At 51.8% G+C, this 14,229-nt stretch overlaps 2 protein-coding genes across 4 annotated transcripts in view; both read left to right on the top strand.

Annotated features, from left to right (window-relative positions):
* Positions 1-917: 917 nt before the first annotated feature.
* Positions 918-14,229, top strand: part of ZDHHC18 (zDHHC palmitoyltransferase 18) — a 29,337-nt gene continuing 16,025 nt past the window's right edge. The window contains exons 1-2 of one of the 3 annotated variants that reach the window (XM_079776065.1): positions 918-1,344; positions 6,054-6,214. In XM_079776065.1, the coding sequence (XP_079632191.1) occupies positions 1,034-1,344; positions 6,054-6,214 (472 nt within the window). In that variant the 5' untranslated portion in view covers positions 918-1,033. The remainder of the gene's footprint in view (positions 1,345-6,053; positions 6,215-14,229) is intronic. The other 2 variants (XM_079776066.1, XM_079776067.1) reach the window with 2 other exon arrangements.
* Positions 10,813-12,697, top strand: LOC307102534 (large ribosomal subunit protein eL33-like; the record flags this gene model as incomplete). The annotated part of the gene is made up of 2 exons (XM_079776133.1): positions 10,813-10,906; positions 11,139-12,697. 2 exons carry the CDS (start codon positions 10,813-10,815, stop codon positions 11,366-11,368), a joined length of 324 nt encoding a protein of 107 aa, XP_079632259.1. The 3' UTR covers positions 11,369-12,697.

Genomic DNA, 14,229 nt, shown 5'->3' with positions numbered 1-14,229 from the left:
AAGTGCCATGCTGGAGAAGCCCACATGGCAAGGAACTGTGGTAACCTCCAGGAACTGCAGATGGCTGAGGGGCACCTCCAATTGACAGCCAGCAAAAATCACAGGCCCTCAGTCATACATTCGCAAGGAAATCAGTTTTGCCAACAACCTGAATGGGCTTGCAAGTGGATTCTTCCCCAGTTGAGTCTCCACCGGAGAATGCAGCCTGGCTGACACCTTACCTTGATTGTAACCTTCTGAGACTCTAAGGACTCAGCTAAGCTGTGCGGGAGCTCCTGACCTAGAACCTGTGAGATAATGTGTTGTTGTAAGCCGCTAAATTTGTTACACACCAATAGAAATATACCCAGAATTCCTGAAAGACACTGCGTCCCTGAAGCATGAATCTTCCTTTTGTGTTAAAGTGGGACCTATGACATGAGGTGATACCTGGAATCCCTGGGTCTGGGTCCAGATCACAGAGCTGGGTAAGGAAGGCCAGAGCACAACTCTTGGGCACTTTGAACTGCAAGACAGTGGTTAACAGGCCCCTGGCTTTCAAATAAGATTGTGTCCCCACTCCCACCCCTGCTTGCCCCGCAAAATGCCTTTCCAGTCAGTCCTCTGAGACTGGTGAAGCCTGGCCCTAGAATTACAGACTGAGAAGTCCACCACCGAATCTCGGCGCTTGGCACGGTGCGCGGCACCCAGGGGCCGCCCAACAAATGGTTTGCTTGAAAGGGAACGGAAAGCCCTGAGTACGCATCTGCTGCCCAGTCATTGTGCAGAAGGGGCCGGGCCAGCTGGGGGCGGAGGGACTGGCGGGCGCCGGCACCGGGGCAGGACCGGGCGCGGGCCCGAGCGCCATCCCCGGCCCAGGCGGAGGGGGCGCTGCGGCGGGAGGCCGCGCCGGCGGGGGCGGGGGCGGGTGGGGTGGGGCCGCCCCCAGCGAGTGAGCGAGCGCCGCGCGCCGCCGCCAGCTCCGCTGCTTGGCCGGGTCCCGGTGCGGCGCGGCCGGCCCGCGGGGCGCGGAGGCGAGGCCCGCGGCGGCCGCATGAAGGACTGTGAGTACCAGCAGATCAGCCCCGGGGCCGCCCCGCCGCCCGCCTCCCCAGGGGCGCGCCGCCCCGGCCCCGCCGCGCCCCCGGGTCCGGGCCCCGGGCCCCAGCCGCCCGCCGCTGCACCGCGCTGGGGCAGCAGCGGCAGCGGCAGCATCGGCCACCGCCCGCGGCGCAAGTGGGAGGTGTTCCCGGGCCGCAACCGCTTCTACTGCGGGGGCCGCCTCATGCTGGCCGGCCACGGCGGGGTCTTCGCGCTCACGCTGCTGCTCATCCTCACCACCACCGTCCTCTTCTTCGTCTTCGAGTGAGTTCTGCGGCGCCCCCATCCCCATCCCCTCCGGCGCCCTATCCCCTCCGGCCTCCTCCGACCCCTGCACACCCCTCCCCCCTTCGCCAGCCTTTGATGGGCATTCCAGCCCCCCCCCCGGTCCCCGCTGGGCACCCGTCCTCTCTCACTCCACCCTTCGCAGCACCTGCAGGCACCTTCGGATCCCTGGCTCTGGGGCCTGCATCCTCCCTGTGCCTTAGAGTCTGCCTCCAGGCCCCTCCTCCTTGCCTATCTCTTATCCTTCCTCCCTGGTCCCCATCCACCCTCCTAGCCACCCCAATCTCTGTGATCCCTCCCTAGCACCCCCATCCTTCCCTGGCACCCTGCCTTTGCCAGCCTCTGCCAGGAACACCGCCCTCACATGTCCCTTGACCCCCGACCCCCCTCCCTCTGCCATCTCAGACTCTGCACCCCCCCCACCCCACCCCCCCCTCCTTGGAGATCTCTCTTCTTACCTATCCCCAGGACTGGCCCTGTCCCCCGCCCCCCAGGTTCTTTCTGACCCCTTGAGTCATCTTTTCTTGATATCCCTTCCTGATAACTTCTGAGTTTCTTCCATGGCCTTTGGCTATATACTCCCCACCACAGGTTTCCTAGCTGTCCTCCCATTACCTTCAGGGACCTTCTAGGACCCCCTTGGTCATCTCTCTACTCTCAGACCCTCTCACCTTGCTTCTCTCCCATTGCCGGGGTCCTCGGGCAATCTTCCCCCAAACATTTTTGGGCCTCTCCGACCTCCTTTCCCTCTCCAGCACTTTCCTTAGCTTCTTCAGAGCTTCTTTTCCTTACTCAATCTCCTCCTGTTTCCCTCGAGACATCTCCCAAGCCCCTCCCCCTCCTAACCTCCTGGCTTTCTCCCCTCTCAGCATGTGGAGCATCCCTCTGGCTGTTCCACGGCAGGAACAGCTGCAGTGCCTCTATTTTTCAGGAGAGTCCAGAGTGCTTTGTGTGACAGGTCATGTTTGCTCCTGAGAGTTCTAAAGTCTTCATGTCCCCAGGTTTGGCCCACATGGTAACTCCAGTTTATGGATGAGGAGGGAGCACCTGTCATTTTACTAGGGTCACATATTTGTGTCAGAAGTTTTCCACCTTACCCTTGGTCTCTAGCTTCAGCTACCTGCTACATGATTCCTTGCATGCACACATGTACGCACATGTACACACCCACGCCATGCTGTATGAGCTCCACTTTCCCTCCTAGTTGTCCCCATCTTTTGTGGTCTTACATCATTATACAGTGTAATTAAGAATGCCATCTCTGGAGCCAAGAGACCTGGTTCAAATTCTGGATCTACCACACACTAACTGTGGGACTTCGGGCAGTCACTTCACCTCTCAGAGCCTCAGTTTCCTCATCTATAAAATGGGGTTTATAACAGTACCCACTCCCTCAGGCTGTCATGAGGGTGGCATGGTCACTCATGTAGCTTTTAGCCTATAACAGGAACTTAATGCTTGCTTCTGCTCTTACTGTTATCTTTGCCAAAAACTCTTCCCTGGGGCCTGGGGCCTGGGGCCATGATGAATGAGGCTGCCACAAAGACACTAGCCCCCAGGTAACCTTTTGGGCTGCCAGGTCATGTATTTGCAATCTTGGTTTTCCCCTTGAAGCAAGGTGAGGACTTCCTACCACTTAGCTTAGCTTCTCCCTTTCACCCTTCCCTTCTGAGTCAGGGTGGATACAAAGTTCTGGGATAGTTTAGCAAACAGAAGCTCTGGGGAGCCCCCAGAGCCCCCTCCATCGCCCCTGGCTGAGTTTCAGATCCATGTCGTCGGGCCTGCCCACGGGGATGTTTTGAAAGTTCCTTTTCCAGTATCCTGCCCGGGTCTTCCCACCAGGGCTGCAGCGAGGGCAGGAGGAAGCGGTGCTTGCCGTGGGTTGGCCCTGTGACCTGCAGTGTGGTCAGTTCAGAAGCAGGACTTTCTGTGGGCTGAGTGGGTGTCTTCACTGGTGACAGAGTTGTCCCCAGATGGGAGGAAGCGAGGACTTCTGGGATTGGGGGGAGCTTGTGAAACATCTCGTCTATTTCTACTCCTCCCCACTTGGGGTAGTGGAGTTGGCAGGGGGTTGGGGTTGGGGCCAGGAGCTCCCCTCAGTCTGGACTGGGGTGAAAACTCAGTAGGGAGCTGGCATGACGGGAATGCTGTTGGTGAGGGTGTGGAGGATGAGAGGTGCTCATGCTCGCCTATTGCTCTGGGGAAAGGCAGAGTGGCTCTCCAGGGCCTTCCTGCTGAGAATGGTTTTGCTTCGTTGTTTGGTTTGGTGGATTATTGCACAGGCCTCCAAGCAGGGCTCCCAGCTTCTGCCCAGCTTCCCACCCCAGGTGGTGTATCTTTAATTGTAAGTCCTCCCTGGCTCTCTGGATTAGGGCCAGAGCCCTGATAAAGGACTTTCTCCCTGTTCCATCTCCTCCCGCTACCCCTGTGTATTTCCCTCCAGGCACATGGGCCTCCTTGCACACTCCTGCCCCAGGTCTTTGCATCTTTAGGTAGCCTCATGGCTCACTCCCTTACTCTCTCCCGTCCTTCCCTTACCATCCCTATAATATAGCAAACCAGTCCCTTTGCCCTGACTTATTGTTCTCATCTGACATACCATATGTATACATTTTGTTTCGGGCCTCTCTCCAGGAGAGCAGGATTTTATTCTCCTCACTATTGTAGTCTTAGTGCCTAGAACAGGGCCTGGTGTGTAGTGGCCACTCAGTACAATATATATTTGTTGAATATGAATGGACAGAGCATTTGCTGGGAGCCCCTAGAGACTCAGTCCTGTTACTGGCTGGGTGACCTTGGATATGGCTGTGGGTTTCTGAGTCCCCTTTTGTAAAATCTGGGGATGGGACTTGCTGTTTTTGAGGGCTCTATAACTCTCAGACCTCAAGTTTTCTCTATCCCCCCAAAAAGTCTGGTTGGACATGAACTGGTCGAGTTGTCATGTGGGTGCCATGGAGGGCTCAGCTCTGAGGTTTGGACCTGGGGAGCACTGAGATGTTTGGAGCCCTTGGCCTTGGCAGTCTCTGCTCCTCAAGGTGTGGGCCTCTCTGGAAGCCAGAACCTCAAATGATGGAAGCTCCAGAAATAGCATGTAGGTGCCCACAGGTTTGCTTCCTGCTGTTATGCCAGTTCCTGGAATCTTGGCTGATTTGGGCCTCCCAGTGGCCAGTCATCTCCCAAATAGCAGCTCCTCACTCACTATGGCTCTGGGAGGGAAGGCAGCAGAGGACAGTGGTTTTTAATATAGGTGGGCCTCAAAATCAGACCTGCGCACGGGGTGTCCTCCAAGCCAGCTGGGGTCAGAGGCCTGACAGAACGGACTTGGGACACAGTATTAGTGGCTTTGGGTAACAGTATTAGTGGCTGGACCATGCTCTTCTCCTGACCCCCTTCACCTGGCTAATTCTACTCATTCTTTGTTTTTAAATATATTTTTATTCATTTCAGAGAAGAAAGAAGAAAGAGAGAAACATCACTGATGAGAGAGAATCATTAATCGGCTGCCTCCTGCATGCCCCCTGCTGGAGATCGAGCCTGCAACCCGTGCATGTGCCCTGACTGGGAATCAAACCGTGACCGCCTGATTCATAGGCCGATGTTCAACCACTGAGCCACACCAGTCAGGCTGTTTTTCCTTTTTAATGTGCTTTCTATTGGTTTAAGAGAGAGAGAAGGAAGAGTGAGAGAGAGAGAAACATCGATTGGCTGCCCCCAGCAGTGGACGCCCCCTACTGGGGGTTGAGCCCGCAAACCTGGGCATATGTCCTGACCCCTAATCAAACCAGCGATCTCGCAGTGCATAGGACAATGCTCGGTTGCTAAGCCACACCGCCAGGGCTAATCCTACTCATTCTTCAGGTTTTAGCTTAGGCGTCTCCTTCAGCCAGTCTGTTTTCCTGACTGTTCTACTGCCTTTCCCTTCCCCATTATACTATGCAGGGCCATGTGGCAATTCTCTGTTTACATGTCTGTTCTCCTCACTAGACCATAAGCCTCATTGAGAGAACAGGGGACTCTTGTCTTATTCTCTGCCAAGTATTCCTGCTTCTTATTGAAGGTGTTGCCTGGCATGTAGAAGGCCTCAGTAAATATTTGTGGAGTGAGTGACTGACTGACTAGATCAGGGGTCCTCAAACTACGGCCCGCGGGCCACATGCGGCCCGCCGAGGACATTTATCCGGCCCGCCTGGTGTTTTTGCCGCCGCTGCCTGTCCTGCTTAGCAGCCGACTTAGCAGTGTGCATAGGAATTTGTTCATAGTTTTTTTTTAAACTATAGTCCAGCCCTCCAACAGTCTGAGGGACAGTGAACTGGCCCCCTGTTTAAAAAGTTTGAGGACCCCTGGACTAGATGAATGAGTGAACATTGTCATGGATGGTTCATCTCAAGTGACATTCCAATTAATTGGTAGTAGCTGCCTGAAGCTCTGTGTTTAGAAGGATTCTGAGGCTGCAGCTAAGTGTACAGTGCTGGGATCTACTGATCACATCTGCCATGGCTCAGGGCGAAAGTGTAGGATTAATTAGTGATGTCAGGCGCTCATGGGGAAGTGGCTGCTGCCTCTGGGAGAGGCTCTATTCACGTATGCGGGGGTGTTTGCTGGGATGGCAATAGCTGCCTAGCATTGTAGCCCTGTGCCCCAGGGAGCCTGTGGGGTAACTGCTCATCTTTCTCTCCCTCTCTTTCTAGCTGTCCCTTCTTGGCCCGCCAACTGACCCTTGCCATCCCCATCATCGCTGCTATCCTCTTCTTCTTCGTCATGAGCTGCCTGCTACAGACGAGTTTCACCGACCCTGGGATTCTGCCCCGGGCCACCGTCTGTGAAGCAGCCGCCCTGGAGAAGCAGATCGGTGAGGCTCCTACTTCAGTTGAAGCTGTGTCCCCCAGGTCCACATTCCCCGATTTGAGAGGAGGCTTGGTTTTCTCTCCCCACACTATGCTGGGAGCTGACACTAGAATGGAGGAGACAGATGATAAATAAGGGAGTAATAAACAAGAAGTGCTAGCAAGTGAAAGCTGTCATGGCAGCCAGCATAGTACTGACAGCTTTCTGGGTGCCAGGCACTGTTTCTACCTCTTTATTTGTATGCTCTTATTTAATCACCCAATCATCCTCTGAGGTAAGTACTGTTATTACTCTCCTTTCACTAATTAAATTGAGTCTCAGAGAGGTTAAGTAAATGGTCCAAGATCACACAAGTGGAAGAGCTGAGATGAGACCCCATGCAGTCTGACCAGAGCCCCTGCTCTTAAACATTTATATACACTTATCCATTTACTCATCAAACATTTATTGAGTCCCTACTATGTGCCAGCTACTTTTCTAGATGCTGGTAATACATCAGTAAACAAATCTGACAATAATCTCTGCCTCTTGGAGCTGACATTCCAGCGGAAAGAATTAAACAGCAATTAAAGAAAGATCTAGGACAGTGATGGCGAACCTATGACACGCGTGTCAGCACTGACACGCGTAGCCATTTCTGATGACACGCGGCTGCATGCCGAGGATGAAACATTTGCTGCTCCTGAGGATGAAACATTTGCGACTAGAGTCTTGGAGTTAGTTTTTTCCTCAAAGTGACACACTACCCGAGTTATGCTCAGTTTTTTGGCCAAGTTTGACACACCAAGCTCAAAAGGTTGCCCATCACTGATCCAGGATGTGAGACAGAGAAGAGGAAACCAGGGAGGTGGGATGAGAGCTGGGGGAGAGTGTTTGATTTTAAATAGGGTGGTCAGGGAAGGCTTTGTGAATGAGATGACATCTGAGCAAAGAAACAAAATCCTGCGGAGATGAGGGTTTGAGTTGTGAGGATCTGAGGGGAGAGCACAGTAGGTTGGGGAGTGGGCTAATTTAGTTAGGTGGTCAGGGGAGGCCTCTAGGAGGAGGTGGCACTTGAGATGAGCCCTGAATGGTGCAACGGAGCCAGTAATACGTGGTTTGGAAACAATAAAAACAAAACCCTGGAGCTGCAAATAAATAGGTGTGTTTGAGGAATGGCAGGAAAGCCAGTATGGCAGAAGGTGTGTGCTCCCAGGCACCTCACATGGCCCTTGACTCCTCACAGTGTGGGTCCCCCTGGTGGCTGGGCAGCAGGGGGTGCAGGGAGGGAGGCAGGGCCTTAATCTCAGCTTGCTCCACCCAAGCTCCTTCCTGCTGAGAAGTGACATCAGTATTTGTACACCTCACAGGTTTCCGGTTCGTGGTTGGCTCCTTCCCCTAACAGGGTGACTTTTAGACAAGCTTTTAAACACCCAGTTGGCCCTGAAAAGACCTCGTGGCCTATAAATGCAGAGGCCTGCTGCACCCATCACAGGAGTCATCCCACTAATTTTCTGCAGCAGCTCGGGAGGGTGGTAGGAGGGGAGAGGATAGTCTCTTGCTCTCTGTCTGCTCCTTGTCTCATCCTCCTCCCAGGCCCGTCCTCAGTCACGCCCTTGGTTGCTGTCTTCCTCTGCCTGCATCCAGCTTCCTTTCCTCTTGCACGTCTGAGCCACTTGGCTTGGTTTCTGCTCTGTCAGAACCCCAAGGTTTGACCTGGGCCAGTCCACCCGGCAGCGGGGAGGCTCAGCTGCAGCCCCATTTCTCCTCCCTCCTGGTCGGGCTAATCAGGAGGCAGGATTATTATCCAGCGCAACCTGAGCTCAGAGGCCTGGCTGCCTGGAGTCCTCTGCTTCCTGTGAGCTGTCAGGGTAATGCTGACGACAGTAATCCCCCATGTTTGGGGAGAGCTTGACTGTGTGCTGAGGGCTTCCCGTCCATTATCCCCACAAATCCTCACGGTAGCCGGCCGTGCCCATGCAGAGATTGAGTGTGTGCCTTGACTCCCAAACCCCTTATCCTAATGTCTCTGCTCAAATGTCCTGTACTCTGGGAAGCCTTTGTGACCCCAGCCAAACCAGCCAGGGCTCACTGAGTGTTTTTTGTTGTGTTTTTTGTTTTTGTTTTTGTTTTTTTAATATATTTTTATTGATTTTTTTACAGAGAGGAAGGGAGAGGGACAGGGTTGGAGACCTTCCTTTGAGGACCTCCCATGACACACTCCCAAAACACCTTTTCCTGCCGTCTTGGTCCTGTGCTGCTTGATGATCATTATGGAATTGTCAGGCAGGCCCAATAGCCTTTCCCAGTGAGTCTCTTCTTCACCTGTCAGCCGCCTGGACAGCTGAGTGGCTTGGGCTCAATGTCTGAGCCTCCTTGCTGTCCCCATGGGACGGTGGAGAGACAGTGGAACTTCTCCCAATTAGGCATTACGGGTTTGACCATTTATGTGTTGATCCTGTATGCTGACTACTAACTGTGTGTGTTTTGGGGCAGGGGTGGGGGGCGGTGGGCAAAGGTAGGCCTGACTGGCTGCCACAGGTGAGATCAGGCTTTGGAAGAGGATCAGGGAAACCAGGAGTACCTTCTGTCCAGAGGATATGGGGAGGCCTCATAGAGGGGTGCATTGAGCCAAACTGTAAAGTTTGGGTCGAGTTCAAGCACAGGAAGATGTGTGAGGGAAGCCCTCCAGGCTGGAACAGAAGGAGGAAAGGACAGATTGGGAGGAAGGGGGACAGGTGGGGGACCCTGATCAGGCCATGTTGGCTGGAACACAGAGAGTACTTCAGAGAATTTGGGAAATTCTCATTGGAGGATGGGATGGGGTGATGGCAGTCTAGTGGGGCCCACATGTCAGGGTTGGAGACCTTCCTTTGAGGACAGTTGCCAAGCCTAGAAAGTGGCATCTTTGGGGGCTCTGAATTCTCAAACTTGAACAGGAGGCTTCCAATCAGGGTGAAACATTTCTTGAAAAGGACTAAGGTCACTGAGCATTTTGTTTGTTTGTTTTTGGTTTTTTTATTTCAGAGAGGAAGGGAGAGAGAGAGAAATATCAATGATGAGAGAGAATCATTGATCGGTTGCCTCCTGCAAGCCCCTTACTGGGGACCGAGCCCACAACCCGAGCACACGCCCTTGACTGGAATGGAACCTGGGACCCTTCAGTCTGCAGGCCGACGCTCTACCCACTGAGCCAAACCAGCCAGGGCTCACTGAGTGTTTTTTTGTTTGTTTGTTTGTTTTTGTTTTTTTAATATATTTTTATTGATTTTTTTACAGAGAGGAAGGGAGAGGGACAGAGAGCTAGAAACATCGATGAGAGAGAAACATCGACCAGCTGCCTCCTGCACACCCCCCACCGGGGATGTGCCCGCAGCCAATGTACATGCCCCTGACCGGAATCAAACCCGGGACCCTTGAGTCCGCAGACCGACGCTCTATCCACTGAGCCAAACCGGTTTCAGCTCACTGAGTGTTTTTGAAAAGGTTGAGGCTGGCTCTGAGGTGGTGGTGCTGTTCATATAAACGTGAACTGATTACTCGGCCTGGTTCCATGCAGGCTGTGGGCATCTTACTTTGGCCCTTAGATCAGCAGCCCAACAGGATCTGGCCTAGGGCTCCCACCGCTCCCACCCCACAAGCACTGTCTGAGGTTGGATGACCAGGGCTTCCCAGTTTTCCCAGAACTGTCCCTGTCCCTCGTTTAGCACTTTGAAGTCTCCTGTCTTGGGAAACCCCTCAGCTGCAGGCACACCGGGCCCTTGGTCACCCTGGTCTGAGATTCTGACTTGTCAGCTGGCAGGTCATGCAGCTGGATCACCCTGCAGGGCCACACAGAGCTCAGGTGCACTGGGCAGTTGGCAAAGGGGTAGGAGGTTGTAACATTGACCCATAACCTCCTGCTGTGATGGGAGATGATAGAAACATCTAAATTCCATGGACAGACACTCATCTAGAATCACAACTCATAGGACAGACACGAAGGCCTCTTCCTCTGCCAGCACATAACAGGTCACAAACGCCATGCTGTCCCCAGGATGTCTGCTCTCAGGTCCTTCCATAGTCCCAGGACTGACTCCATCCCGATGGGCTCTGCTGACCAGGCCTGGACACCTGGCCTCTCCTTTCGGTCATGGTTGTCTCTCCAAGACTCATATTTGGCCCTGGCCCTCCCAGGCTCAGAATTTGGGTGACTTCCTAGAGCCCTCAGCAGCATTTCCTGAAGTTCAGTCACTGGAGTACAACCTTTGTGACTTTTGCCTTTTCTGCAATTGTACCTTGTATCTTCATTCCTTAGTATTTTCCTTCAAATGGCTTGCTTTTAAATGTAGTTTACAAGGAAACTTTATATCACCCCTGTAAGCAGAAAGCCACTTGTTCTGCATAGCAGATAAAACCAAAACATAATGTAATGGAATTTTTGGTGGTTGCAGTTGCCTGCTGAGAGCGGCCGCTTTGAGGCCTATGAGGATCACAGGTGTTAGGTAATAAAAGTGGAGACTTTCCCTTGATGGGATGAAAGGCTTGAAAGAGAACTGAAAAGGGAATAACGTTGCCTTCTTCTTTGCGCCATCTTGGAGCCTGTGGAGGCCTGATGGGAGCAGGGCTTCTGTAACAACACATATGTCTGGAAGGTTGTGGTTCAAGGCCACTTTTGTTGGCTCTAAGCAGGGTCTCCAGAACCAGAGGGAGCACACAGCTCTTCTTAAAATGAAAGGTGCTGCCCTAGCTGGTTTGGCTCAGTGGATAGAGCATTGGCCTGTGGACTGAAGGGTCCCAGGTCCCATTCCAGTCAAGGGCACATGCCCGGGATGTGGGCTCGGTTCCCAGTAGGGGACATGCAGGAGGCAGCCAAACAGTGATTCTCTCTCATCATTGATGTTTCTATCTCTCTCTCCCTCTCCCTTCCTCTCTGAAATAAAAAAATATATATTTTTAAAAAATTAAAGGTGCTTATGCTCAAGATGAAACTGAAGTCTATCTAGGCAAGAGATGTGCTTATGTGTACAAAGCAAAGAACAAGACAGTGACTCCTGGTGGCAAAAGGGGTAAAACCAGAGTAATCTGGGGAAAGGGAACTTGTGCTCACGGAAACAGCGGCATGGTTCGTGCTAAATTCCAAAGCAACCTTCCCACTGAGGCCATTGGACACAGAATCCATGTAATGCTGCACCCCTAAAGAATTTAAACTTATTGAAAAGTAAAGATCTAAAATGGATTTGTTTAAAAAAAAGAAAAGGGAATAGCCCGGCCAAGGTGGCTCAGTGGTTGAACATCAACTTACGAACCAGGAGGTCACGCTTCAATTCCCGGTCAGGGCACATGCCCAGGTTTAAAAAATTAAAAATTAAAATAAATTAAAAGGGAATTAACTTTCTCATCACATGATTCAAGGTTGCTTAGTGTCATGGTCAGTAAACAAACTATCTTCCACTTTCCTGAAAACGTGCCTGTCCGCAGAGGCGCACTTGCCTGCAGGATCAAGGCAAGCTCCAGCCCCCTCCTCCTCCCATCTCCTGCCACGCTCCCGTGCCCCCAGCCACGTGGTGCAATTAATGCCTTGGAGCCTTTGCTCACTGCCATGCCCTCCTTCCCTGGCAAGCCCGAGGAATCGTTTTTTCCTGATCCAACTTACTAGTAATTGCCCCTTCATCTTTTGTTGCTTTCTTGAATGCTGCTTCCTGCCCCACCCCACATATTCCCTCTGTATTCTCACAGTATTGAATCTAGACATCAGTAATACCATGAATTGATTAGCTATGGGTTAGACTTTTCCATTATGTCATCTCTAATTTGCATCATCATCTTACAAGGTTGATACTATTACCCAGTGAGGAAACTGAGGCTCAGAGAGGTTGAGCAACTTCCTCAAAGTCACAAGCTAACAAGTGGCCAGGGTAGGTTTCAAAATGAGATCAGGCTGGCCCCAGAGTCACCACGCTTGAGTCACAGAGCCTCTTACACGGACTCTGTAATTATCCACTTTGGTTCATGCTGCCCTCAGGTTGAGCTCTTCCTGTATTCCCAGGTTACCACTAAGCTTGTTTGTGGTAGCGGCTCCATAAACCTCTGGAATGAACAGAAGTGGTCAGGTGGGTCAGGGTGTGACCCAGCACTCACAGCCTGGGCGCTGTGACTGACCTTGAACTGAAACAGAAGTTGGGGAGACCGCAAACCTACAGCTGTTTCCTCCATAGGTGGGAACAACAGAAGGGCAACAGGGCCCTGTAGGGCGGGTAGAGATCCCCGCTTTCCCTCACTAAAGCCTTCTGAGAAGGTCATGACCAGCCCCAGGGGGCTTTCAGGCAAGCCACTGGGCTTCATTCACAGCCCCAACCATTTAGGTTCTACCTGCAGGACACCTGCCTGCTCTTCTCTGTGGGTTGGGGTTGGGGTGTAGCAGGCCCTTTCCCTTGGTCAGGAGAAAGATGTCTGGAGACCCATTTGTTTCTCATGGCCATTCAGTGGGAAGGAGTCTTCTCCCCATTGCCACTTCCCCAGGGGCTTGGTGTCCCACCAGGAAGGCAGCAGGAAGGCCTCACTTGCAGGAGGGTGCCTTTTGACTTCTTGGGGAAGAACCTAAAGTAGAAAGAGCCCTGGAGTGGAGCTTAGATTCCCTTTAGGTAGGGATAGCATCTCTTATCACTCTCTTCATTGCTTTTTAAAAAATATATATATTTTTATTTATTTCAGAGAGGAAGGGAGAGGGAGAGAGAGATAGAAACATCAGTGATGAGAGAGATTGGCTGCCTCCCGCTTGCCCACACAGGACGGAGCCCACAATCCAGGCATGTGCCCTGACTAGGAATCGAACTGTGACCTCCTGGTTCATAGATCGACGCTCAACTACTGAGCCGCACTGGCCAGGCTCTCTTCATTTCTTCAACAAATTATTTTCTGAACTGGTGACCAAAGAAAACATGTTTGACTCATCTATATGTACTTGCTTCTTCTCCCCTCACCTGTCACCCTCAGTCAGGCCTTGTACAATAGCTTGTCATAGTAGATGTTAATGTTTGTAAGAATGAACAAATGAATGCATCGGAAGACAAAGATTTTTATTTCAGCCCCATCTTATATTGTTGGAGTGAAGTCAGTTTTCCCATCTATAAAATGTGGGCACAAATCCCCTTACCCAGCCCAGAGCACTTTTTTGTGCATCAGGTGAGACAGGGAATGTCAGTATACTTTGAAAATTGTTTTCCTCTATTGAAACTTAAGAGGCTTGAACCTTGTAGTAAGAATGGCAAATGGACGTGCTCCGGGCACTAACAAGCTACCATTGTAGTGGCTGCTGGGAGGAGTGGGTTGAGGAGAATTCTGAGGCCAAATCCAGGGTGGTGACTGGCCAGACTGTTTGGCCTGAGAACAAGCAGTGGAACCATTGCTTGCCTCCTCCCCACCCTGTCACCCCCGCATGGGGTCCAGCCTCTGTAGGGGCATCCCCACAGAGCCTCCTTTGGTCCAACTTATTTAGGGCCCTGCGGTTGGTGACTTTCATTCAGCATCTGGGTGGCCTCCTTGCTCCAGCGTGACACAGTCTCTCCTTTGCCTCTGGCGCTTGGCAGCCTAAGGAAGTTGGGTGTGCAGAGCTTTACTTTCTCTGAGTTCTAGAGAGGAGGAATCCTGGCCCTGAGGCCAGAATATACTGGTAGGAGTTCCCTCCCTGCCTTGGAGGAGAGGCTTGGGCTCTTCCCTGCTCTGGGGAGGGCTTGTGGGAACCCTGCAAGGACACCCATACTTTTAGTCCTGAAGAGGGTCTGTGGCTGTCCTTCACTTACGATGGGTTGTGTTCTGAAGTTTTTTTTGTAAATCAGTTGTTTGGAATATAGTGTTACATAGAAAAAGCAATAATGCTAATATTTCTCTTTTTTTTTAATTTATTTTCTTTTGTATTTTTTGTTTGGTTTTCTTTTTGTGCTTTTTGTAATATTTCTTTTTTTAAAAGATTGATTATATATATTTTAATATATCTTTATTGATTTCAGAAAGGAAAGGAGGAGAGACAAACATCAATGATGAGAATCATTGATCAGCTGC

This window comes from Cnephaeus nilssonii (genome assembly GCF_951640355.1).
Source record: "Cnephaeus nilssonii genome assembly, chromosome: 7".
Taxonomy (NCBI): domain Eukaryota; kingdom Metazoa; phylum Chordata; class Mammalia; order Chiroptera; family Vespertilionidae; genus Cnephaeus; species Cnephaeus nilssonii.
Note: the sequence above shows the minus strand (reverse complement) of the source record. Positions and strands in the feature narration are given on the sequence as shown.